Below are 23,414 nucleotides of genomic sequence, written 5' to 3'. Positions count from 1 at the left end.
TGTTTGCTGTCTCGTAGTGCCATTGATAATCATAAATCAATTGGCATCTGATCACCAATGGAACAAAATTAAGATTTACTGTCTACAAGAAAATGCTCAGCAATTACGAAGTTATCTTGGTAATCAATAAATTTGTTTTACTGAATTTATTTTCAAATTTCTTTATTTATACATCATTGACATTGACAAAAAACTATATCTACTTGAGATCCCATATTTTTTTGGCATTTTCTTCGAGGGGTAATTCTGACATTTGGTGGTAGTTGAATATCTTGAAAAAAAATAATGAACGCAACTAATCTAGTCCAAAATTTAAAAGTCCTAAAAATCACTCACCACTTTATAGATGCAGTCAATTAAATAAAACATGGAAAAGTTCTGAAAGATAATTTCTGGATAAATTTTAGAAAACATGCCACCGAAAATAACATACAATTGTAAATGCGACAATGAAAATGAAAAATTCCAGTAATTTTCTAAGACTAATGCGAACATATTCTGAAGAAAAACCGAATCATTGCAAGGGTTGTTTACAAAAAAAAAATTTGCGACTAACACGGCAGTAGAAGTACTTATGGTGAAAGACCTTGTATGTAGGGTTTTCCCTTAGTTTTTCTTACTACAACTGTCGACATTCTGACTTCTATATTTGTTTAAGCCATATTTAATTATCATTCAACAATTATCCAGATTGCAAAACCGAATAATTACTAATCCTTTGTTTATTTACAATTAATTTATAATTTAAAAAACTGAATATTACATCAAAATGACATTTCAGAGGCAATCTGTTACCGTTCCTTAACACTACCATAACTAAATTCGGCGATTTCATAACTTTAATAATTTAATAAACAAATTTTTATTTATTCAAGGCTTGTATTTAGCGGTTAGCGATAGCTAAAAAAAAGGATCTACTCCTATTTTTTATATACTTGTGAAATAAATTTTCTCTTCGGTAGTTTTTTCTTCTTCTTTGCCAAAATTTTCCTTTTTCTTCTGCTACTTCTGATCAATATCCTCTTTTAATAAATCTTGTATTGAAAAATAAAAATTATCACCTGCCCACCCCAAATATAATCTACTGTATTGTCCATAAGCAAACGAAAATTAAGGAGCATGTCCGCATACATCAAGAGGCAACGGACCAATTGGAGGGCGATCCGGTGCAAATATATTCGTATAAGAATTCTTTAAGTAATTTACATTTGTTTGCAGACTACGTATGCGTAATTGGGCTTGATTAAAGTTTTCATTCAGGCACTGAATCTGCGTTTGCATCTTTGCTCTGATCTGAAATTATTAAAAGTATAAATAAATATATGAATAAATAATAAGTGAAAGAATTTTTTAAAATAATTTCTAAATAATAATCCTTTTTTAAAGTTGAAAATAATGTTTTAATTTTCTAAAACATCCCCCTCGTTCGTGGATATTCAATTGATGTTATACGGATCAGGTTGTACCTTCAGTTGTACCTAGTTACAACGGGTAACCATAATTGCAACCTTTTGTCATTGCTTTTTAGATACATTTTATCGATTTTTCATCACGTACACCCAACATTTTATAAATAATGTTTTAATTATACTATTATATTTGCAAAGTTATAATAAAGTAATCGCCTATATTTTTTTCAGGCGAGGCTATACGTCCACCTGTACAGTATTGGCTCAATTAGGTACATATTTATGTACGTATAAATGGTCTAAAAGGAAGGGAAAGTTTTTCAGAAGTTTTTGTTAACCAATCACAACGAAGATTGACCGTCTCGACTGGGATACCTCTACCTATTCCCCGACAGCTTCCTTACTTTACAGATTCGACACTCTAAAGGAAATTTTGGATTGCCACTACTAAGAAATCAATGTTTACAGCGGGTCCGTAGCCCTAGCAAATATCAAAGATACCATTTACACGAATATAACATTACTTTATTGCCATTGGTCGATTAAGAACGTAGTTCCTATTTTTCTAGATGAATGAAAATAGATCACCTCATCTCTATCCATTTGAGCGGTTTTAGCTGCAGCTCTACTTTGTGCCAATTGTTTTTCCAATTCTGAAATTTGCCCTTGTAAACATCTGCGCACTGATTCACACCTGTCCTTAGTACGGGAAACTTGCCTGGCCGATTCTTCTCTTAATGTTTCCAATTGTGTACTCAATTGGGAAGCTTCGTGAACTTTTTCATCAAGACGGCGATCTTTATCTAATGCCAGTTCTTCCAACCGGGTAACTGTAGCTCTAGTAAGCAAAAAAGAATACAGTGGTGCGATAAACAATACACTTATAAAGAGTGAACGATATCAACAATGACCTGTCCAAAAGAGGAGTCAGAAGTTGAAAGGGCTATATATCAGCTACATTCAGCTTTTTCCGGTTTAAACGTCTAACCGGAAAAAGTTGATAATAGCGTACAATACAAAGATAAAACGACACTTTACAAAAAAAAGTAAACTCTATCCCTCAGGATCACATAAAATAAATTTTCCTGGGAAAAGGTAAAACAAAGACACATAAAATTATCGATAACTTAATATAATCTTTCAATTTAGAAATAAAATGAACAAATGAAGTTTTTGTTTACTTACTTTAACTTCGTATTTTCTGCTTTCATTTCTTCCACTTTCTTTTCACCGTTATTTAAGCTGGATTGAAGATTTGCCTTCTCAGCATCAGTTGCAGTGTAACCTTTTTTATATTCTTCCAATTGTTTTAATAATTTCGCTTTCTATGGGACACATAAATTATTTAGAGAATGAATAACAATAACTTTATATAATATTTGCCTGAAAATCTATACATATCTGGGATAAATTCCTTAGCCAATTATATACATATAGATAATTTTTTTTTACAACAAAGAATGCATTCTGTCAATGCCAATGTTAGTAGGACCATACTGAGCTGAGGGACACAAAGTTTAGGGAAACGGATCATACAAACATTTAGAGCACTATTGTTACCTTTTTTTAAATAACATAAATAAATTATTAAGACAGACACTCTGAAAAACATTTGTAATAAAAAATTACCCCTATTATGTTTTGCGTTCATCACTCAGTAGCATCATAATTATTTAACTTAATTTTAAGCATGCAAATCAGAAGGAATTCAAAAAAATTAGTAATAAAAAGAAAAGACAGTAAAAAGTAAAGCCGTGCACTGTTAATAATAAGTAATATAGTAAAAGTTACATGTTTTCAAATACATGACTGGAAAAACAAAATGAAAACACGTAGAGACTGTTAATCGCAAGTACAAATTACAGCTGAATTTCTAATGTGGCGCGTAGTTTTTAACACGTCATAGCACGCGTAACGCTCAGGGCAGTAAGAGGTTCTTCTTAATAAACATATATTTGTATGGGAGGAGAGGTTAAGAGGATCAGATCATCAATTTTTTTTTTGTAGGGTTTTGATGTTAAATTTGGCAACGAATGAATTTGTTTCATAATAATCCTATCGTTTACAGTACACCTTTCACTACTTACTTCAGCTTTAAGGTCGGTCGTTTCTTTATTGAACTGTTCCACAGATCTTTCGCTTATTGCTCTCAACTGTTGACTTTCGTGTAATTTTTGATGAGCAATTTTCAACATTTCAGGTAATGGTGTCAATTCTTCTAGTTTTTCTTGAAACTGCACCTTTTTTTTTTTGTGAAAAGTCATATATAAGTACTTTTGAATTTTGTTTATTTTACATAAATAAAATATATTTTTTAACTCACTTTAACTCGTTTCAATTCCATATTAATGTGCTCACTAATCCTGTTATTTTCAATTTCCATTATGTCCAGTTGTCGACGTTGTTCCTCGACTGTTTGTTGAGCATTTAGATACTAAGATAAAAATAATTTAAATATTCAATCCAGTTCAGCTTGATACCAATGATACTTATTACTTTTCTTATTTTATATATATATATATATATATATATATATATATATATATATATATATATATATATATATACATAAAATTACAATTGCTTTTGTTAAACGATCTTAACTTTAACTTGATGAATTTATAATTAGAAGTAAACATAATATTTATATGGTTAAAAAAAGAAAAGAAAGAAGTTCACTCTCCTCGTTCTGGCAAATTTGCTATTTTTTTCTGGGTTAAAGAAGGTTAAATTGAAGTTAAAAAATGAACACCATTAACATTACAATTGTTGATTAGCCCCCCCCCCCATTTGAATTGCAATAACATTAATTTAATACTGGACGAAGTGTAGGAAAATCAACAGAATCTTTTGAAGTCAATGTGGCGGTTGACATGGTAACTGATATCTATAATTACTTTCAATTTTAAGCCACGCCTCCTAGTGTCTATTGTGCACTTCAACAAAAAAAAAAAAAAAAACAACTTTTTATTAGGTTGTGACCACTTAAATGACCAATAAAACACATCTTTTGCATAATTTAAAGATGTGAGAGAGAGCGATGTTGAATTTATTTAGAAAATTTAAAGTAAAACTAGACTCTAAAAAGCTACTTTCCGTATCTACTTACTTTATTCCTGTATTCTTCTAAAGCGCCACAAGTTTCTTGAAGATGTGCTCGGGATTCTTCGAGTTCTTCTTGACTTTCTCTATATCTTTGTTTAGCTAATGTTAATTGTTGTTCCACTTCCATCACCTGATTCTGTGAGCCGCTCATCTGTAATTAGATATTATTTACTATACTTTCATACGTAATATTTTGTACTTTAGCAAACACATTCTGTATGCAAGGCTTTACTTGCTTCAGAAAAGTTTTAAAACTTATATCTAAGAATAAATTGATTGATTGACTAATATGTTATGTAGAATAGAATCATGTTTCTACACAGTGACAAGCGATTAAGCCATTTAATCATGTCTTTATGCTGGAATTTCTTAAATAAAGTAAATAATATACAAATAAATCTAATACAATATTGAATATAATATAATATAGGAAAACTTAAATTTTTTCGAGCATAAATACAACTCGTTTGCATTTCCCAAGTTTCTGTAGCCACAGTTGCTACAAAGTGGTTTCCATCGTTTGTCCTTTAAAAAGTATCTCCCTGAAGTCAAGACAGTGATCCGCTTCTTTGAGCTGAACCTGCTGTTGCTAAGCAGATAAGTTAGAAGGGCCTAAAGTATATTATCCAACATAATACTACTTACTTTCATTTTTTCACTTTCCGCAGCACGAAGTCTTTCTAATAAGTCATCTACTTTTGATTCTGCTTCTTGGCATTTCTCTAAGGAAGATAATGATTCTCTTTTAGCTGATTCTAATTCACATCTCATGATTGAAACTTCTTCTACCTGTATTTATATTTTTTTTTTGCAATTATTAATATCATCCATGTTAGAAAAATATGAATTATTAAGAGATGAGTCTTTGTGCTGTACCTTACAGTTGAAGTCACACTGTAATTTTCTATACTGCTCCCTAAGTGAAGACAACTGAGCTTCCAAAGCTACTACACATGGTGGACTAGACTGAGGAGATGGAAGCGGAGGTCCTATAACCTTAAGTGATGGGGAACTTGTCGTGCTTACCATGTGATGAGCCTGAAAGGATAAATGTTATCAACAGAAAGCAGAAGAAGTAAATAATGAATAATAAAAAAAAAACTGAATTCTCTTCACACATGAATGTTTACCTGTCTCTTACAGGGTGGTGGTGGTCCGATTGCCTGTTCTTGAGCACAAGTTTTCCCTGTTGATGGGCAAATCGGCTCGGATGGTCCTGCTACACCAACATTTATAGGTACTGGTGGTACAACACCTGGTAGAGGTACGGATACGCCCACGTTTGGAATTTTAGGAGCTGATGGTTGCTCATCTCCTCCACCTTTTACAGGCGCCGCTGCCGTGCATGTTAATAATTTTTTTTGCAATTCTAATCCTCTTCTTTCCGCTTGTACCATTTCCAATTCTTTTTGTATGGCCCTAACTTCCGCTTCCATTTGGCGTACGACATTTTCCTAAAGTTGACATAAACAATAATAAAATCTTTTTATTATATAATGTACATAATCGTGGAGTGTTGTTTTTTTTTCTTGGATATCATTATGACACAGATTTCATACGAACAAAAGATTTTCTCTATTGTCATTTCAATTTTACAAATATTTCATATCTTTATCGTTATATTTGTCTACATTTGAAAAAAATTAAATACCATATTCTTCGAATCTGCTTTTTTACAATTCTTATTACCAGTATCTCCAGAAACGTCAGCATTAGTAATATCAAATAGCTTCTGTCTGCACGGTGAATTAGGTCCCATCATAGTCTTCTGTAAATAATAGGATTAATAAATAGGATTAATCACTTACATGACTACCTCTTTGCTGAGCTGATACAATTTCTATTATACCTAATATTTTACACATAATTATTGTATCTTTTCAATACAATATACGAGTATATTGTAATATATATCGCATATATATGTATAAGTTGAATAAAATATTGATTTGTGAAGTTAATTCAAATAAAAGCCTTCTTTATCAAGTCCCCATACTCACACCACACATATTTATAGAAAAAAAAATCTGATATTACTTACTTGAAATTTTTTACAATTACAACCCTTGCCAGTTTGTGCCATTGTGGTTCCCAATTGTTTGTTAATATCTGCTCTGCACACTTGGCGTGACATCATTTCATTCTTACATATTTCAACAACCTATTAATAATAGAATTATTTATTTTTAAACTAATTATTCAAAAGATGTAAAATTACTTAAAGATGACTTACTATGCTCGGGGTGTTTTAAGTCAATGGTATTAAATATTTTTTATAAAATAAAACTCTAAATAACCTAAAAGAAAAACGTAGTTCGAATTTTAATTTCGCAAGTATAAAATCAAGATATGAAGGTAAGATTTATAATATTTATATCTGAACAACAATTTATGACTGTGTAAATCTAAACAGATGTAATCGTCTTTCAATTATATGATGTGTACAATTTTCTAGCTGAAGATGTCCTGTAGGACCGAAGCGGTGTCCAAAAACTTATTATTATTTTTTTTTTTAAATAAAAGCGAAAATTGGATGAGTAATACAAGGTTTATATTTAAAAATAATCATTTATGTAAGCGCCTGATCTAAAAATCAAAGTCATGGGTGCAGTAGATATTTACAAATCAATAGATATTGAAATATTCTGAATAAATTGTTTAGCAATCATAAATTCTATAGAAACCTTAAAACAACTTACCTTGCCGACGCCAAGTTTGTTCTTCAACTGTTTATTTTCTTTTTTAACTGACTTCACTTGAGACTCTAAACATTCTACTTTCTTCTTGAGATCTTTACACTTTTTATCATTCTGTGCACTGGAGAGTTTTAAGAAATACGATATAAGTATTACATTTCTCTTTACAACAAATGGAAGTGATCATATTTAAAGTAATACACCAAAAAATCTGTTTGTCTCTCTACAGTGGAGTCTTAGATCAAGCCTGCCCGGGGAAAAAATTGATAACTGAAATGTTCTAATTAGACCAGAGGAAGAACAAAAACATTTTCGATGTCAGAAGGCTAGAATTTGTAAACGATTATTGCCGCAGCATCCCTTTCATTAATTGTACTGTATAAGACAGTGATGCTCAACCTTTTTTTTTTGTCGTGCCGCGAAAGTTTTGAAGTGTGCCGGCCAAATTTTAGAAATGCATACAATTTTCTACATCTTATTTGTAGCGAATTCGAATTTTCAGTATTAACCAACATAAAAACGAAAAAAAAAGAAAAAAAAGAAAGCTCGAGACTGTTAAATTTAGAAGATGATATGTGAGTAGCATCATTGAACGTTCATACTTACTCTTCTTCTTTTTCTGATTCTTTTGTTTTTTTATCCTTCCCTTTGGTGGAAGAAACATTTTTCTTTTCACCTTTATCACCGCCGCTCTTCTTTGTCTTGGCACTCTCTTTTGGATCCGGGCTGCAGGACCTTGGGGTTGAAAGTTTGATTATTGTACAATTGGTCACATCCTTGGTAGTATCCGAAATTGGGGCTCTGCCCTGGGAATGGTGGGGCGGTGGCCATGCCCCCATATGGCCCGATGGAAAAACCTGCTGCTGATCTTGCCACTGGATCTGGTATGGAGTCCCACCTCCTCCGCTGCCACCCCACTGTGGACCCATCTGCGGCTGTTGGTAACCTCCTCCCATGCCTACTAATCCTCCTCCTCCTCCTCCTCCTCCTCCTCCAACTCGACCCCCTTCAGCGCATGGCTTATCCTCAAAATGGACATGATCTCGTTGGCCAGCACCTCCCTTACCGCATACTGCACCTCTTCCTCCTCTTGGTGAAACATCTCTGCGTGTTTTACGCCCTGAAAGCTGTTGATATAATGGCTGGCCGCATTCCCGGCGATTTGTTGGCTCACACACTATGATCTTGGGTACAGGATCAATTGAACCACCACCACAGATTATTACCTGGAAGAAAGCAATTTAGTGCAATACTTACTACGATTTTCTCAAAATTTCGAAATGTTTTATTTCAATAAAGGTATAGAAACGATGGTGAGAGCAACAACAAGATCTAAGCACTCAAGAGAGAGCTTCCTAAATCAAATAGAGTTCCTTAAAAAGAGGATTCAGGAAAAATTAAACGCTCCAAGTTAAACCATTTCGAGATTATGTTCTTCTCTCTCTCTTTCTATCTGAACAAAGATAACACTGGATGCAATTGAATCCAACATAAAACTGCCCTGGACCAATTCTGCAATATACCTTGAGTACGGTTAGCATACTTGTTCCTAGAAAGAACCCTCTTAATAAAAATAGCAGGATATTTACAAGTAGTAATCTACGACGATGATGTGTTATTTACTACTTTGTTAAGGTGGTAAAATCTAGGCAAACTTATTTCACGAAAACATTTTTAAACTAAAAGTTCATTAGGCCTCTTTTTACATAAATAAACTTGTGAGAAGTAGGGATTGTTGTTCGGATTAATTTAGGTCTTGCCTTCCATCTTTAGTTGAGCGTTTATATATTCTTTGATTTAGCTTTAAAAAAAAAAAAACTGAATCAGAATTCGCAAGAAGGGGATGAGAAAACTCAATCCTGTTAAAGATCTTGGTGGAATAATGGAGAGGAAATGGTTAAGGATACTTCGAATTTGCTAATTCTATTTTCTACGGCTGAAATGGAGGCTGCTACTACAGGTATCTTATTGTACCTTTGGCAATGATTCTTCTGGTGCTGGTCGAGGCGTCGCTTGACGATGATCAGCTGCTCTTTGTTCGACAATCATTTTTGAAGTAATATCCGTCAAACCAACCAATCTTTGCACTTGTTTGGTAATTTGTTCAAATTCACTCAGTTTGTCCATGAGTTCAGCTTGTTTTCTTTCAATCATCTGTGCATCTTCAGAGGTCATTTTTTCTTTCTAAAAAAAAAAGGAAAAGAAAAAAGTTTTACATTTCAAAGTTTTCTTTTACTACAGTGTAAATAGCCATGAGTGAAAATTATTTTTTGGATCAGTATTTTCTTTTTCTTTTAATTAAATATGGATTTCATTGAGGGAAATTGAAGAACCTCTTTTTCTTGGCTAGGCTCAGTACACTTACATTTAGATTAGATTCTGTGAGGATTGATACAACAACCCTACTTTACTGCTTCGTAAAGGTGGCAACAACAAATTGGGTAGTCTAATTTGTGGTATCTGATGATCCCAGATGGAAGAAAACTGTAATTTTTGCGCTGGATCTTAGTTTCAAGGTTTAAACGAAAAGCATGCGAGGAAATGACCAAATCATTTTGATAATAAGAAAATCTGAGGATCATTGGTATAATCTGATTGTCTTGCTTCTTGTTTGACTGAACACTGAGAGAAAGAGATTTAAGCTGAGCTCAAGGCCTTAAGCAAGACTTGCTAAAACTCGAAATTAGTGAGGAAACGTTAACCTTGTCCCATGTTAAGCTCTTCTGGGAATCTGGACTATGCAATAAGAAAGCGGACGCTTTAGCGGCAGGACAATAAGGGAATGCGTTGCCGAGACATATATGGAGTTCCGCGACATAAATGGTAAATAAAGAAATCGCACGTTTGTTTCTCTTCCTGGGTGCGCGTAGGTATGTTACAAAATTTTGAATTTTTTTATTCTCAACCCATTCGAAACTGAAACGAAATCCTAAAAATTAAAAATTACCTGAGCTAAAACTGCTAATTCTTTTTTCATGGCTTGAATGATTTCTGCGGTCTTCTGTGCTTTAGCATCCGCTTCTCGCAGTTCTTCCATCACTTTAGAATCGGCCAAAGGAAAATCTTCCGCAGTTTCTAATGGCTAAAATTAAAAAGGCCAATATTTATATATATATTTCATTAAAGAGAATTTTATAAAATTTATTTTTAAATTTACGACATACGGTGTCAGCTTTTGCTTCTGATTTTCCGCCTTCAGGCGAAATTTCTTCCTTCTAAACAATAAAATTAAGAATAATTATTTAAGCTAACGGTTAATTTAATTTTTAATATAACGAAAGACAAAAAAAAAAAAAAAAATTGTTGCAAACCATCAGATCATATTGTTAGAAACATTGACGTGGACAAATAATCGTGCCTAAATATTTGGCCAATGGTAAAAAAAGTAATAAACCTAAATCTAAACACTACAATCCACTTTTCAAAATATAAAAGAAGAAAATACAGACATCAATGACGTAATAAGCGAAACACATAATATTTTGTTTTCATGTAGAAATGGACTAGTACTACTGCAAAAGCAATTTCGGCTGTGAGTTAAAAGTTACAATGAGTTTACTGACTTAAAATATAAAAAATATAAAGTAAAATATAAAAGTAAAGGCATAAGTTGTTATAATCTGATCTGTTTGGCGACCTCTTAAAGGAACAAATATCACTGATGATTTGAATACTTGGGAGTTATTAGCGTGTTACTTACTGAAGGAGATTCTTCCAAAAAAACAACTTTGAGTTGAGAACCGCTTATCTTTACCACACTTGAAGTTTGCGAAATGAATTCATACTAATTTTATTATTAACTTAATGAAATTTTTATTTTATTGGCTATAAAATGATGAGATGCTTGTCATTGTATTTAGTGCAGTTGCAGCTAACAATTCTGAAGTCCTGATCATGTTCTGTTATGTTCCTCAAACTTGTGCAAACAATTTGTTATAAACATTAGATACATTTTTTCAATCTTGTTTTAAATTTTGTTATTATAAAAATTAAAACATACGTACTAAAAAATTAAGATGAATACTTACTTCGCCAGGCTCCTTTGTAGTTTCTTTTGTGGGTGCTTCAGTAGACTCCTTTGCAGATTCTTTTGGAGGAACTTTACTAGGCTCCTCTGTAGTTTCTTTTGTAGGCGCTATTGCGGGCTCCTTTGTGGGTTCTTCAGTAGACTCTTTTGGAGATTCTGTTGGAGCAGCTTTAGCAGGCTCCTCTCTGGTCTCTTCAGCTACTGGTGCTTCTGCTTGCGCTGCTACCGCTGAAACATAAAAATAGATCCAGTAACTGTTATTGAATTTTAAACGTACATATTACCACTTCTTCTCTGCACGTATCTACTTGCTGTTATTGAGGTCATTCCAGTAAAATCATTAATAATAGCAATCTGACATATTACGCACCACTCCGTGTAGCACAGATATTGGCAGTTCAATGAAAAAAAAAAAAAAAAAAAAAAAAAAAACTGACCCTGGAGGTCATAAACGATAGGTTTATTTCTCTTACAATTTACAAAGATCTAATTTATACAGTTTGCAAGAACTGTAAATTACACTCAAATGACAGAAGGAAGCCATTTCCTTTTTGGAAAGCCTTAACATGAATTTTCTTAAAACAAATTATTAAAATAAAATTTTTAGAGCTTTCCTATTTTCCAAGAAATGTTATTTAAACTTGTTCCTAAAGGAAGAGTGATGCACCGTTTATTTACAGTGGAAATTTAATGTTCATCAAATGTGTAGCCCTAACTCCCAAATTAGAAGATGTAAACACCTTTTTCCCTAAGTTTTTGTTGTCTGAAACTGCGGTTAGAGAAAAAAATCGTGTGTGTGTGTTCACACTAAATTTTCTGATTTAGAATTACCCATTAACGTTTCGATAACATTTATGGCAAACAAAGATCGATAAAAGTCTGCCAATGTGGTGGCACTATCAACTGTTTATAATGTCCCCTGTTCAGGTACTGTTTTCCTAATACCTGAAACATGTAAAACGTTTTCGCCCAATCGAGTATTGAGGGCGCGTCCAAACTAACCAGTTATGCCATTTTAAGTATCTAATTCCTAACAGTTTAGATTTTGAATCAAACATCAACAAAAATTAAGCGTAGAAACTCATTCGACTTACAAAGTTTTTTAACTCCCGATTTTTTAGTAAATTTTTTTTAAAAAAGGAGATTTTTATTCGGTATCTTTTATACGCACTGTAATAGAATCCGTCTTTTTGTTAGGAAAAAAAAAAAGATTCTACTTTAGTATATCTTTACGTACGTTCTTCCTCAGGTGCAGCATCTTCTCTTGGAGGATTTGGTTTTTCTTCTTCCATTTCCGCTTCGTTATTCTCTGCCTGCAAAAAAAAAAAAAAGGTTTTTGACTGTATGAATTACCTATTGAATTGCAGGATGGATGTCAACTCATGTATAGGTTAGTATCAAGACAGGTAAAAGAATAAAATGTACAATACAAATAAAACATGATGTTAATTACTTGGGTAGATATTAATGCTTCAAGGAATGTTTCCTCCCAGGTTGGTATAGTAGGTAGTTTCCCTTTATTTTCAGTTAAAGATTCACATATACTATCAACCTGTTCAATGAATTCTTCAGTAACTTTTGGATCTACAGGTACACCACTTTCATCGCTATCTGGCCGGACGATGTCCCGATACTCACCAGTGACGCCACGTAATTTTCTTTTTACTTTTACTTTCTTCCTAGTTACTGCAGCCTGTTTATGATGTAATGGTTGCAAGTAGGGTGAATCGTAATTTTGACGTACAAAAGGTTGTTCTGTTTTCCTAATACCCGCTCGTCGGGATTTCTGTATAAAAAAATAAATAAATAAATAATAAAAAGACACTCACTGACTAATAAAACTCTTTATAGCCTTCACTATATTAAATTCGCCTGATATCACACACAACTTTACTAATTCGTAAGACAATCGCCTCAAACTTTTTTTTGTTTTCTTCTTTTTTTATATTTCATTTGTACTAATCGACTCGGAAGTCCTTACTTTCGTTCCTGACTCTTAGAATCTGTCGAATGAATAAAATGCCCAAACTAAGAAGTTAGAAAAAAATAACATTACCTTTTTTCATAAACGAAAATTATATATTTCTATGAATTATTGTACAGTCCAGCCCTGTCATCTCCAAATAGAAATAATAATATTTAAGAATAAACTAAATTTAAAAAAAAAAAAAAGTTTAATCTAATTTTCAAACGTGTCCTGGCCAGTTTAACAATTAAAAAACGAAGGTAATCTTAAGATAATGAAACTGAATCAATCCCTCAAACCCAGCACAGAAAGAAATTTGACTGAATTCCTTAAACATTACGTAAAGGCATCAAAAAAAATTTTACGAGCGTCCTTGATCTAGGCTTGTTTGTAACCATTCTTAACTCTAGGTAATACCAAAATTATGAAGTTGAATCACTGTGCCATCAGGATGTCAAATAAAAAAATTAAAGTTACTATGGATACAAACATATTAAAAAAAAGAAGAAAAAATCTGCAGAATGGCATTAAGATGATTGCAACAGCACTGCAATCATACATATACCTGCACTATTTGGGTAGTACAATATCAAATTTCATATTTTCTCAGTAACTTTGGTTTCTTAAATGATTAAAATCATCGTTAAAGCCATTGTCAGACGACAGTGTTCGAAAATAATGATGAAATTTAATTTTTGGTTAGTGGTTGTACAAACGTAAACCTTATGAATTCAATGTTGAAGGTTACGTTGGACAACTTAGGTTTACTCCAATGTTTATATGTTTCAAACAACATTTTAGCTATAGCCCCTAAACGATAATGGGCAGGATTGGCAATTAAAATTAAAAATGTTAGTCGGCTTTAGATGGCAAAATAGTTCCTTATTAAGTAGCAAGAGAAGCTTTTTTGTGTGAAATCCAAGCGAAATCCTAAACTTTACTTTAAATAATTTATTCGTTTTAGCAAGCAAAATACAAATTCATTAAATATCAAACTTTAATAAGTTACGAATAAGAAAAAATTTACCTGAAACGGTTAAAAAATATTACATAAAATTTTGTTCATTTTCCTTAACACATGGACTAGAAATGATTTTTTTTTTTACCAAAACTAAAATTTATTTTTTATTTTTTATCAGCTGTTATTTTGAATTCGTAAAACTTTAAAAGTTCAAATATTTTCTAAGAGGATTTTTTTTTCGAAAAAAAAATTGTTTTCACCCTCCTGCTAGAAAAGAAATGTAGACTTTTGCTAATGTTATCTGTATATTTGCGTAAATTCCGAAAATATTAACATTATAATTACAATTACTCGATTTTTCTTACTGCAATGCTGTATAAAACAAAATTATCAAGTTTAATGTTGAAAAGGTACAAAGGCTCGCGGAAAGCTTCCTCACATGTCATCAGTCTCTATCTTTTACAAATCTAATTATTTCATGCTCATATTTGAATCATATAATTCATTGCAAAATATTTCAGATGTTTCTGGACTTATTACGCAAACAACGCAAGTTAAAAATTATGTACCGTGCTTACTTGAACTCTCTAGTACTATGGTTCTCTCTTTCGAATTTTTATGAAAAAAACATCATAAAAAAGGTAGCTTTTTTACTGAGACGTAAATTTATTAGAACGAATTAAAAGACTCAGGAATTAACTGACACTTTCAGTCATACCATTTTCTTCTTATTCAGAATTTTTGTCGTTAATTTTATGTCTCATAAGTGTACGCAGGAAGTTAAAATGAATAACCCTTAAGAGAAAGAAAGTGAGACGAGATTTAATGCGAAGATCATAGTTATAGACTTCGCGCACTAAAATTAAATTTTTATTATTGGGTTGATAGCTCTTTGCCCTTTGATTGTCGTAAACTTTTTCATTAGTATATTGTTTCAGGCATACTATCAACTAATCGTTTAAAATATAGTTGGAGGAATGAGAAAGTGTTTAAGATGTTTAACATTATGGAAAATGTGTTCACGTTTTTTTGGGATGTAATCCAGAAATTTTATGCTCCTTTTTTGTAATTAGCAGTATTTCAAGAAAGATTTTACCAATCAATGGGTGTAATGATTTTTCCAGAGGCTTACAATAATCATTATTTAACCCGGCGTGAGTTGCTTGATTCAATTTCTTAACTCCGCAAAAGTACGCTTAGAGCTATTTCTTATTAGTATTTAAAAGGATAAGTAATAGTATAAAAATAAATAGGATATTAACCCATTCGTAATAAACTAAATAAGAAAGATAGATACTTACTTTTACATTCTGCATCCTTACGCGGCTAATCTTAAGTTCCACAAATCAGATCTGATGGAATTATTCTTTTCTTTTTTTTTTTATTGCTTACGAGAATCTCTGTTTTTACCAAATTTATCACTTAGATTTTGATAGTTTTGTTTGTAAACCTAATAAAATATGGAAAAAACATATTATCTGTTTGTATAAATAATTAGGTATTTGATTATACTAGCTTGCTTCCATTTATTAGTGGAACTAGCCTCAAATAACTATTAGTAGTTATAGTCACCGTAGCACGCTTTTTGTCATTCCTGTTGCTTTCGGATTTCCCACCTTCTGCTACTAAATCGTATTTGTGTTGAGTTTAATTTATAAATGATCTTGATACTTCTGAGATCTATTGCTTTATCTTTTATCTAACTCAATGTAAAGAATGTTATACAATGTATGATGGTTACTCAATTAAGAGAAGGTTACAATGTACGAAGGTTACTTCTTTGAAAATAAATTTATGAAACTGGGTAATAGAGAAATGTACTATGAAGAAATGCGCTGTTAAGAAAACAATATTGGTTTCTTTGTGGGAGTTTTAATAAAACACCCAACCGATATTAGAAAACTACGTTAAAAAGTGTAATGTTTTTAACATTACTAATTTAAAACTAATAAATTTTCTCAGGACTACAATTTTCCTATAAAAAAATTAACACCCCATTATAAGTCATTTTTATGCTTTAACTCTTATCTTTTCGTTCATTCATTTAACATTTTTACCTGTTTCAAGTATATAGACACTAACTTCACTGTTACGTACTTATTATACTTTATAATTTATACATATGCATCTGTGTGCAGTGTGGTAGCGTAAAAGCTAATAATTCTCAAGTGGATATCATATTTGTGTGCTTACATCTGAGGATTGTCATTTTCTAGTAAAATCCAAAGCACCGGTGCGAATGACAAAAAAAAACATGCTATCAAAAATACGAATTTATTATGTGTTACCAGTGTTTTCTAGGATGCCGAAGGTGCCTTAGGAGTGGATTAAAGTACGTACTAATAAGTAGTAAGGATTGACTACATTACCCAGCCCTACATTATTTAAAGCATTTCTATGGGCCTAAAAAATGTTAAAATAGGAAGTGATTGAGTAAAATAATATAATTACGTACCTAAATTTGCAGACAAAGACATTTGCATCGACTGTAGATATCCTCAATTTAAAAAAGAAAAAAAAATTAACCACTACATCAAAATTATATTTTTTAAAACTTGAAATTGATAATTTTTTTTTTTTTGTTACGCAGACTGCACTGTTTATTATACTACACTCACTTTTAGATATATTTAAAAATAACTTTTTTCTAAATAAAAGTTATGATTAAATTATAAAACATATGTAAAAATCCATTCATTAAAAGCACCCATAAATCAAAATTCAACGATAGTTAATAGTACTTTCAGAGGCAGCTCACGAACGTGATTGTTTCTTATGATCGCAACTTGATTTTTATATTTCTACAACTATTATGTTTCAATTTAAATGTGACAGATAAACATTTTTGTGGGGAATGGGGCTGGAGTATTGAGTCCACGGATTAGGAACTCGGGAGTCATTGGGTAAACTTTTCAGCTTTATCAGGTGAAATTCACGCAGTTTTGGTTCAATTTTACTTCGATAAAAAAAATAAAAGAGCCTAGGAGATGGTATTTTTTTTCGATAGCAGTGCGGAGCTCATGTGTCATCTTCTCACTGCTGGTCTTGAAATATCACAGTAAACTCAATGATAGTTGGGAAAAAAAGAAAATCAAGATATTTTGGTGGCCAGCACAATTTAGTGTAGGAAACGCCCTGATCTGTAAGTAAGGCGCTACAAGCTCTTTCATGGGGGCATGAAACATTTGGTGAGATCAGTTTCATGCTCCTCCAGGTGGAGCTAAAGTAGGATTCAACAAACAGTAATCGCTTTTTCAAGATTTTCTTGAAAATTTATCATTTTACTTGAATAATCAAGAATACCATCATAATATGTGAAACATTTTATCAAGTAAATTCGATAAGTTGCATTTCTGTGAGAGGGGATGGGTTAGGCTTCTTTCTAACGTATTCTTTCAGTATATTTTACGGTTCTACTTATCATATGTTATTAAAAAAAAGTTAAATGTGGTAAAAATTCAACGTTACTAAAATTAATGAGGTGTTAAAGTTGCCTCAACGATTTTCTTTTAAATTTTAATTTACATTTTACCGTCCCAGAGTTATAACTTTTACTTTTAAATACGTTTTACGTTAGTTCTAGGTAAGGCTTCCCTTTAATTAGTTTAGGTGAAATGTATATTACAAACTGTGGTAAGATGTTTTGAAAACCAGAAACTGAAGAAAATTTGTTATTCTCAACATTTGGTTGAGAAAATCGTGTAAGTGGTTACTCATCAGTTATTTCTTTTTTGTCTTTCATCAGGACGTAAATATAAAAATTTCCACACAATAGCAATTTTTCTTTGTATATTTTTAAATAATTTTTTTTCTCTCTCTCTCTCTAAAATCACCCGAACAATGATATGTAACGGTTGCATAGAATCACATAAAAATCTTGCATAATTTTGATTTTTTTTTGTTCGCAGTTCATTGCGTAAAAATTTAATTTCTAAAAATAAAAAAAATTGAAAGAAAAATTTAGACACATATATTTGTATAATTAATTAAGCTTCCTTTGCTTTAATTTTATTTTGATGAAGGAAATTTTATTTCCATAAAAAAAAGGGGCAGAAATTTGGAAAATATACGTAAAATACATGTTTTAAACAAAATCAAAATTAACTATAAATTAACTATTATTAGATTATCATTAAAGAAATTGTAGATTACAGTGATGGTAATTTTTAAATGGAATAACAAACATATTGCGTAGCTTCTTTAAAAGTTTTTTTTAAAGCCATATTCCTTTGCCAGCTGCCTAATCGAAGCTTTTTCGATGAAGCAAATAAATAATCATTAACTATTAATTATTTCTATCATTATTTTTAAAGATTCCTCCAGTTTAGTGGCTCAGAAGATGGGAGATTGTTGGTGAAAAGTTTTACAGGCTTCATGCAGGCCCGGCAATGTGATGTTCCGGGAGAAAAAAAATGTCCCGGATTTGCCCCAAAGACAGAAAGGCATCATTAAGGGTGAAGAGAAATTTTTAAAGGGCAAATTCTATTCAACCATTCATTCCTGTAAAACCGTGGTACAATCAATACCCAGAAGGTAGACGATTTTTCTACAGCACAATCTGCAGGCTAAGATTCAATCATAAATATTCACCATGCATCATTTGGCGCGGATCGGAATTCAAATAAATTCTACATGTGCAAGTGATTCTGAATCAATAGCTGACACGCCAATCATCTAATCTGTGGACAAATATAACAGCGGCAGGGATCCAGCTGTGGAAGGCAATACTGAAGACAGACTGCCCTTTACCGGCCGATTTACACATTATACTGACGCACCATACAGGCAATATATACCAAGAACTGTACAACTATATCCAAACATCAACATATAACAGAAATAAATTATAGCTCTTTTCGAACATCTTGTAACCCCTCACACAAATAGTAAATCCGATTGTTCGACTTTAAATTAAGCGCAAGTACACACAGCACCAATGGCTAATTTGCGTAGTACAATAGGGCAAAAAAAAAAAAAAAAAAAAAAAAAGGTGAAACTTATTTGGCAAACTATAAACACTGCTCTGTTGCCCCAAACTAAACGTTTCCCCCATATATCAAGCAATCTTGTTAAGAGAGAAATTAAAATCTAAAGAATGAGGCAATGCGTAAGAAGGGGGACAAATAGGGTTGCGATTAAGAGTTTTGGTAGAAGTACTTTATATGGCATGCTTAGACGATCATCGATCATCAACTACTAAATATCGCAATTCAAGGAATTCTGGAAAAACTTTGTATCACTAGCTAGGGACGTTGTTCTCGTTCCACCATTACTAGTTTTAGTTTGTCCAAAAAAAAGTATTCTTTCAAAGAGAAAGCTTGCGGATTTGCAGTTCAAGGATATCTTTTTGGCACATTGTTAGCTGAACGATTGTAGACGATTTTGGAATAGGTACCTGAAACTCTTTGGAAAGATTAAAGAAAAACCCAAATTTTTTATATTATGTTTCACGATCTCCTTTACATCATGCAAATTTTGCACACACAAAAAAAGTTGAAGAAAACTGACTTTAATACCTCTTAACCAAATGAATCCGTTTATCGAAACCACTTTTACGAAATAGTGGAGAAATCTTTAAAAACGAATTGATACATTCAATAAATATTCTTCGTTACATCACATTTAAACGAACGATTAATTGTTTTTTCCCCCTTTCAAGATGACAATTTGTTATTTATCTTTCATTTTGTAATTCTCTTGTCATTCTTCCTTTACAGTATTCCAACTTTACCTAAAATTAATGCAATAAATATTACATTACTATTTTACATCCACATTAAATAAATTTAAGTACAATTTAAACTGATCATAACATATACTTATTTTTATTCAACAAAATAATTTTTGGACAGAACAATATTTTGTTTTTATCAGGAACCAAAACGTTATTATTAAATATTTCTTTGTTCAATTTAAATATATAATTTCTATCTATATATATATTTATTTATCACTTTTTCAAATAAATATGTGCGAAGAAGCTAATTTTGTTCATTCTTTCTAATAACTTAAAACTGACATTTTAAATACAGTGGATTCAAATTCAGAGAGCCAATTTCTAAATCTAGTCAATGTTCATTTAAATTTGCCCGCAAATAAATGAACAAAAACCTTCTGTTAAATATATTTGTAAATTATTTGTAAATAATTGTTAATATTTCAAATAAAGGTTTTTTTTGGGTTTCTCTTCTCTTCCTTCTTTAAGTTAAAAACAAATAATACTATTGAGTCAGTTTTCGAATTTGATTTTTCCCGGAGAAAGAAGTGTTGATTTTTTTTTTTTTTCAGGATATTAACGTTTGGTAACATTGAGAGGAGGAAGTGAATATCTTCTGGGTGCTCCGACTTGCCGGAACTGATAAATACAGGGAAGTCGAAATAACTGACTACGGTGGAATCTTCCACCATCGTTTAGTAGTCCCCAGCCAGAGATTGCCGCTAAGGGAGCAACGTTATGCCTCCAAGATTGCATTAAAATAAAAATTGGTGGTGGAAGGAAATGGAGAAGCTCTGAAGTGGTTTGGAACTGAGTCTTCATACTGAAAAGAAAAACAGGTAGTGTGATTAGAATTTCATTAAAGGAGGTGATTCAATTCTCAGACTTGATATTACTTCAGATAAATTAATGGTGAAACATTGAAATTTTTGTGGCCATAACGATCAGGTCGCTATTCTCCAAATAAGGCTAGCCAGCCACTTACGGAATCTTAGCGTCCTCGTTGGTAACCCAACATACACTTTCAAAGACACTGCTAACCCTCTGAAAGTTGAAGTAGGACCTGCAGAGGTAGTTTATTGTGAGCTAATATTTTGGTACAGTCGACTCTCGATAATTCGAATTTTTCGATAATTCAAACTCTACAACTGCTAACTTCGGTAAATCGAAAAAATTCAGTATATTTTGATACGCTCAATAACTCGAAATCCTTTTCTTAACAACAGGGGGGAGAGAAGGCTCTATAATTCGAACGAGGCTGCTTCCCCTCTTTATAATTCGAATTTCCCCTAGTAATGTTTACTTCTCATTTTCCGCTTATTGTTCATTTCCTGCGTAATGTTTCCCTTCTTTCAGCCCAGTTTAACTTTCCAATTCTCTTTCTTAGTTTGTCACGATGGGGGAAGTACGTCTCCCTTACTGTGTCCGACAGAAAAAAATTATCGCGGCCGTGGAAAGTAGTTCGAAAAGAAAAAGATATCGCCAAAACTTTCAATATTCCACCATCAACGCTTTCCACAATTCTAAGCCACTTGACTAAGTCAAGCCACATTGAAACAAAAAACTGTTCATTTTTTTAATTAGGTACATACATACATGTTATTATTTATTGAAATGTTAATACATATGTAATTTTTTTGTTCTTTTTTGTCGTTTTCACTATTTTTACTATTTTACTTGAGGCTATATAATGTCTAAAACTTAGGTAAGCTCATACGTATTTTCAGTATATACGTATGTACATACATATATACATAATAAAAATTCTTAATAATTCGATTTTTTTCCCCATTCTTGGTAATTCAAACTTCTTGAAAATTCGAAGTCTCGATAATTCGAATTTTTCTTGTAGTCCCTTGGATTTCGATTTATCGAGAGTCGAATGTATTACTAAACCACTAGCAAACTATAGCTCACCAAAATAATAGGAAACTATTGCACCTGAGACACCAACAATCCGACACTACTGTCACGAGATAGTAGAACATAAAACATAAGTTATTTAAAGCCGAATGGTTATCACAATAAATGAATGTAAAATTAATTTAGGTTATAAAGTAAATTAGGTTATTAAAATTGCTTTTAACTTTAAATGTATTGGCAGGACATTTTCAATATCCTCATTCTGGAATAGACCTCGATACTAGATTTTTTACAAACCTTTCGATTAAGTTATACTTTAAACCTATTTTAAAAATAAATACTTTCAATCTCCTCGACAAAAATTTCCAACAAAGAATATGGCCACATAATTGTAGAATGGGGTTTAAGAATTGGCTCCCCGACAAGTGAAGTCATAAATTAAAAAACAAAAATTATTAAATAAAACTATATAACAAATCCATTTAGCAACAGTTTTTTAAGTTACATTTCATTAAAAATATATTATACAATATTATTTACAGTAAAAGAAATAATTAAACATTTTTTAAAAAAAAATTATACGGTAACGAAAAATATTGACTAAATTAAAAATCTAAAACAAAACAAAAAAATTAAAATAGAAAGTTAAATGGCAAAGTGTTATTAACAATTATTTATCTTCTTTTTTAATTTTCAAGTCCTCCTATTTTCTTTCTTCTCCTTATTTTTGTTTACTACAAAACTTTTTTTTTTCCTTACTTATATGTTCAGATTTTCTGGTCTAGTTTTAAGTAACATGGCAATAACTGCTTCATCAGCTAATGTTGATGTATCGCCAATATCATGATCGTTGACAGCGATTTTTCTTAATATTCGTCTCATAATTTTACCAGATCTAGTTTTTGGTAGACTTGGCGCATGATGGATTACATCCGGCATGGCGAATGGTCCGATTTTTTCACGAACTAAAAAGAAATAAATTATTAAACAAACAGTAAACATATATCCATCCAAATATCAGTAATTGTGATCATAACCACCAAATATTTCTGGCAACCGTACCAGTTATTTGTTTAATATTAAATCTATAAGTTTTAAGGAAAATGACAAAATGAGATTTCATTACCTTTATTTTTCAACTGTGTAGTAAGTTTATCATCAAACAAGGATCCTTGATTAGGTGTGATGAAACAGTATAAACACTGCCCTTTAACTGGATGAGGTCTGGAGACAACAGCTGCTTCCGCAACACAAGGATGTTCAGCCAATACTGATTCAACTTCCGCTGTTGACATTAGATGTCCGCTTACGTTCAACATATCGTCCACACGACCAGTCACCCAAAGGTAACCATCTTCATCACGTCGGGCGCCTGTAATACACAAGTAATTTGACGGATTTTTATTATTGGAGTAATTAAAATTTATAAAAATAATAAAAAAAAAAAATATTATAACTTTACTAACCATCACCAGTCGCATAATATCCAGGAAATTTAGAAAAATAAGTCTGCTCAAATCTTGGATGATTACCAAACAGCGTCCTCATCATACCTGGCCATGGTCGTTTGAAAACAAGATAACCTTCCCCAGGACCTTCGATCACATTACCTTCTTCAGATAGTAATACTGGTTCAACTCCGAAAAATGGGAATGTCTGAAATGAAAAAAT

At 31.8% G+C, this 23,414-nt stretch overlaps 2 protein-coding genes and 1 long non-coding RNA gene across 11 annotated transcripts in view; 1 reads left to right on the top strand and 2 right to left on the bottom strand.

Annotated features, from left to right (window-relative positions):
- Positions 1 to 131: 131 nt before the first annotated feature.
- Positions 132 to 16,774, bottom strand: LOC141448550 (uncharacterized). 7 transcript variants are annotated; one of them, XM_074116961.1, is made up of 21 exons: positions 16,620 to 16,774; positions 15,466 to 15,614; positions 12,691 to 13,023; positions 12,475 to 12,550; positions 11,239 to 11,465; positions 10,375 to 10,425; positions 10,158 to 10,292; positions 9,185 to 9,394; positions 7,817 to 8,436; positions 7,214 to 7,331; positions 6,556 to 6,675; positions 6,166 to 6,282; positions 5,645 to 5,968; positions 5,391 to 5,552; positions 5,160 to 5,303; positions 4,519 to 4,665; positions 3,733 to 3,843; positions 3,497 to 3,649; positions 2,595 to 2,734; positions 1,998 to 2,247; positions 132 to 1,293 (listed from the first exon to the last, which is right to left on the bottom strand). In XM_074116961.1, the coding sequence occupies exons 2-21, from the start codon at positions 15,478 to 15,480 to the stop codon at positions 1,111 to 1,113; spliced, it is 3,636 nt and encodes a 1,211-aa protein (XP_073973062.1). In that variant the 5' UTR covers positions 15,481 to 15,614; positions 16,620 to 16,774; the 3' UTR covers positions 132 to 1,110. The 7 variants fall into 7 exon arrangements, with proteins under 7 accessions (XP_073973062.1, XP_073973064.1, XP_073973063.1 ...); XM_074116963.1 differs by lacking the exon at positions 16,620 to 16,774 and adding an exon at positions 15,737 to 15,882; XM_074116962.1 differs by lacking the exon at positions 16,620 to 16,774 and adding an exon at positions 15,708 to 15,857.
- LOC141448580 (uncharacterized) lies at positions 3,314 to 5,798 on the top strand. 2 transcript variants are annotated; one of them, XR_012455136.1, is made up of 4 exons: positions 3,314 to 3,342; positions 3,417 to 3,508; positions 5,398 to 5,589; positions 5,658 to 5,798. It is a non-coding gene; the product is annotated as an uncharacterized lncRNA (long non-coding RNA). The 2 variants fall into 2 exon arrangements; XR_012455135.1 differs by lacking the exon at positions 3,314 to 3,342 and having other exon boundaries at positions 3,357 to 3,508.
- Positions 16,775 to 17,938: 1,164 nt separating the features above from the next.
- Positions 17,939 to 23,414, bottom strand: part of AcCoAS (acetyl coenzyme A synthase) — a 58,457-nt gene continuing 52,981 nt past the window's right edge. For both annotated transcript variants that reach the window (XM_074116977.1, XM_074116978.1), the window contains exons 9-11: positions 23,210 to 23,399; positions 22,870 to 23,115; positions 17,939 to 22,708 (exon numbers count right to left, since the gene is read on the bottom strand). In XM_074116977.1, coding sequence (XP_073973078.1) covers positions 22,503 to 22,708; positions 22,870 to 23,115; positions 23,210 to 23,399 — 642 coding nt within the window. In that variant the 3' untranslated portion in view covers positions 17,939 to 22,502. The remainder of the gene's footprint in view (positions 22,709 to 22,869; positions 23,116 to 23,209; positions 23,400 to 23,414) is intronic.

Source organism: Rhodnius prolixus, unplaced genomic scaffold (genome assembly GCF_049639745.1).
Source record: "Rhodnius prolixus isolate KJV_2025 unplaced genomic scaffold, Rpr scaffold_2, whole genome shotgun sequence".
NCBI classification, from domain to species: Eukaryota; Metazoa; Arthropoda; class Insecta; order Hemiptera; family Reduviidae; genus Rhodnius; species Rhodnius prolixus.
The sequence above is the reverse complement of the archived record's forward strand: the minus strand, read 5'-3'. Positions and strand labels throughout refer to the sequence as shown.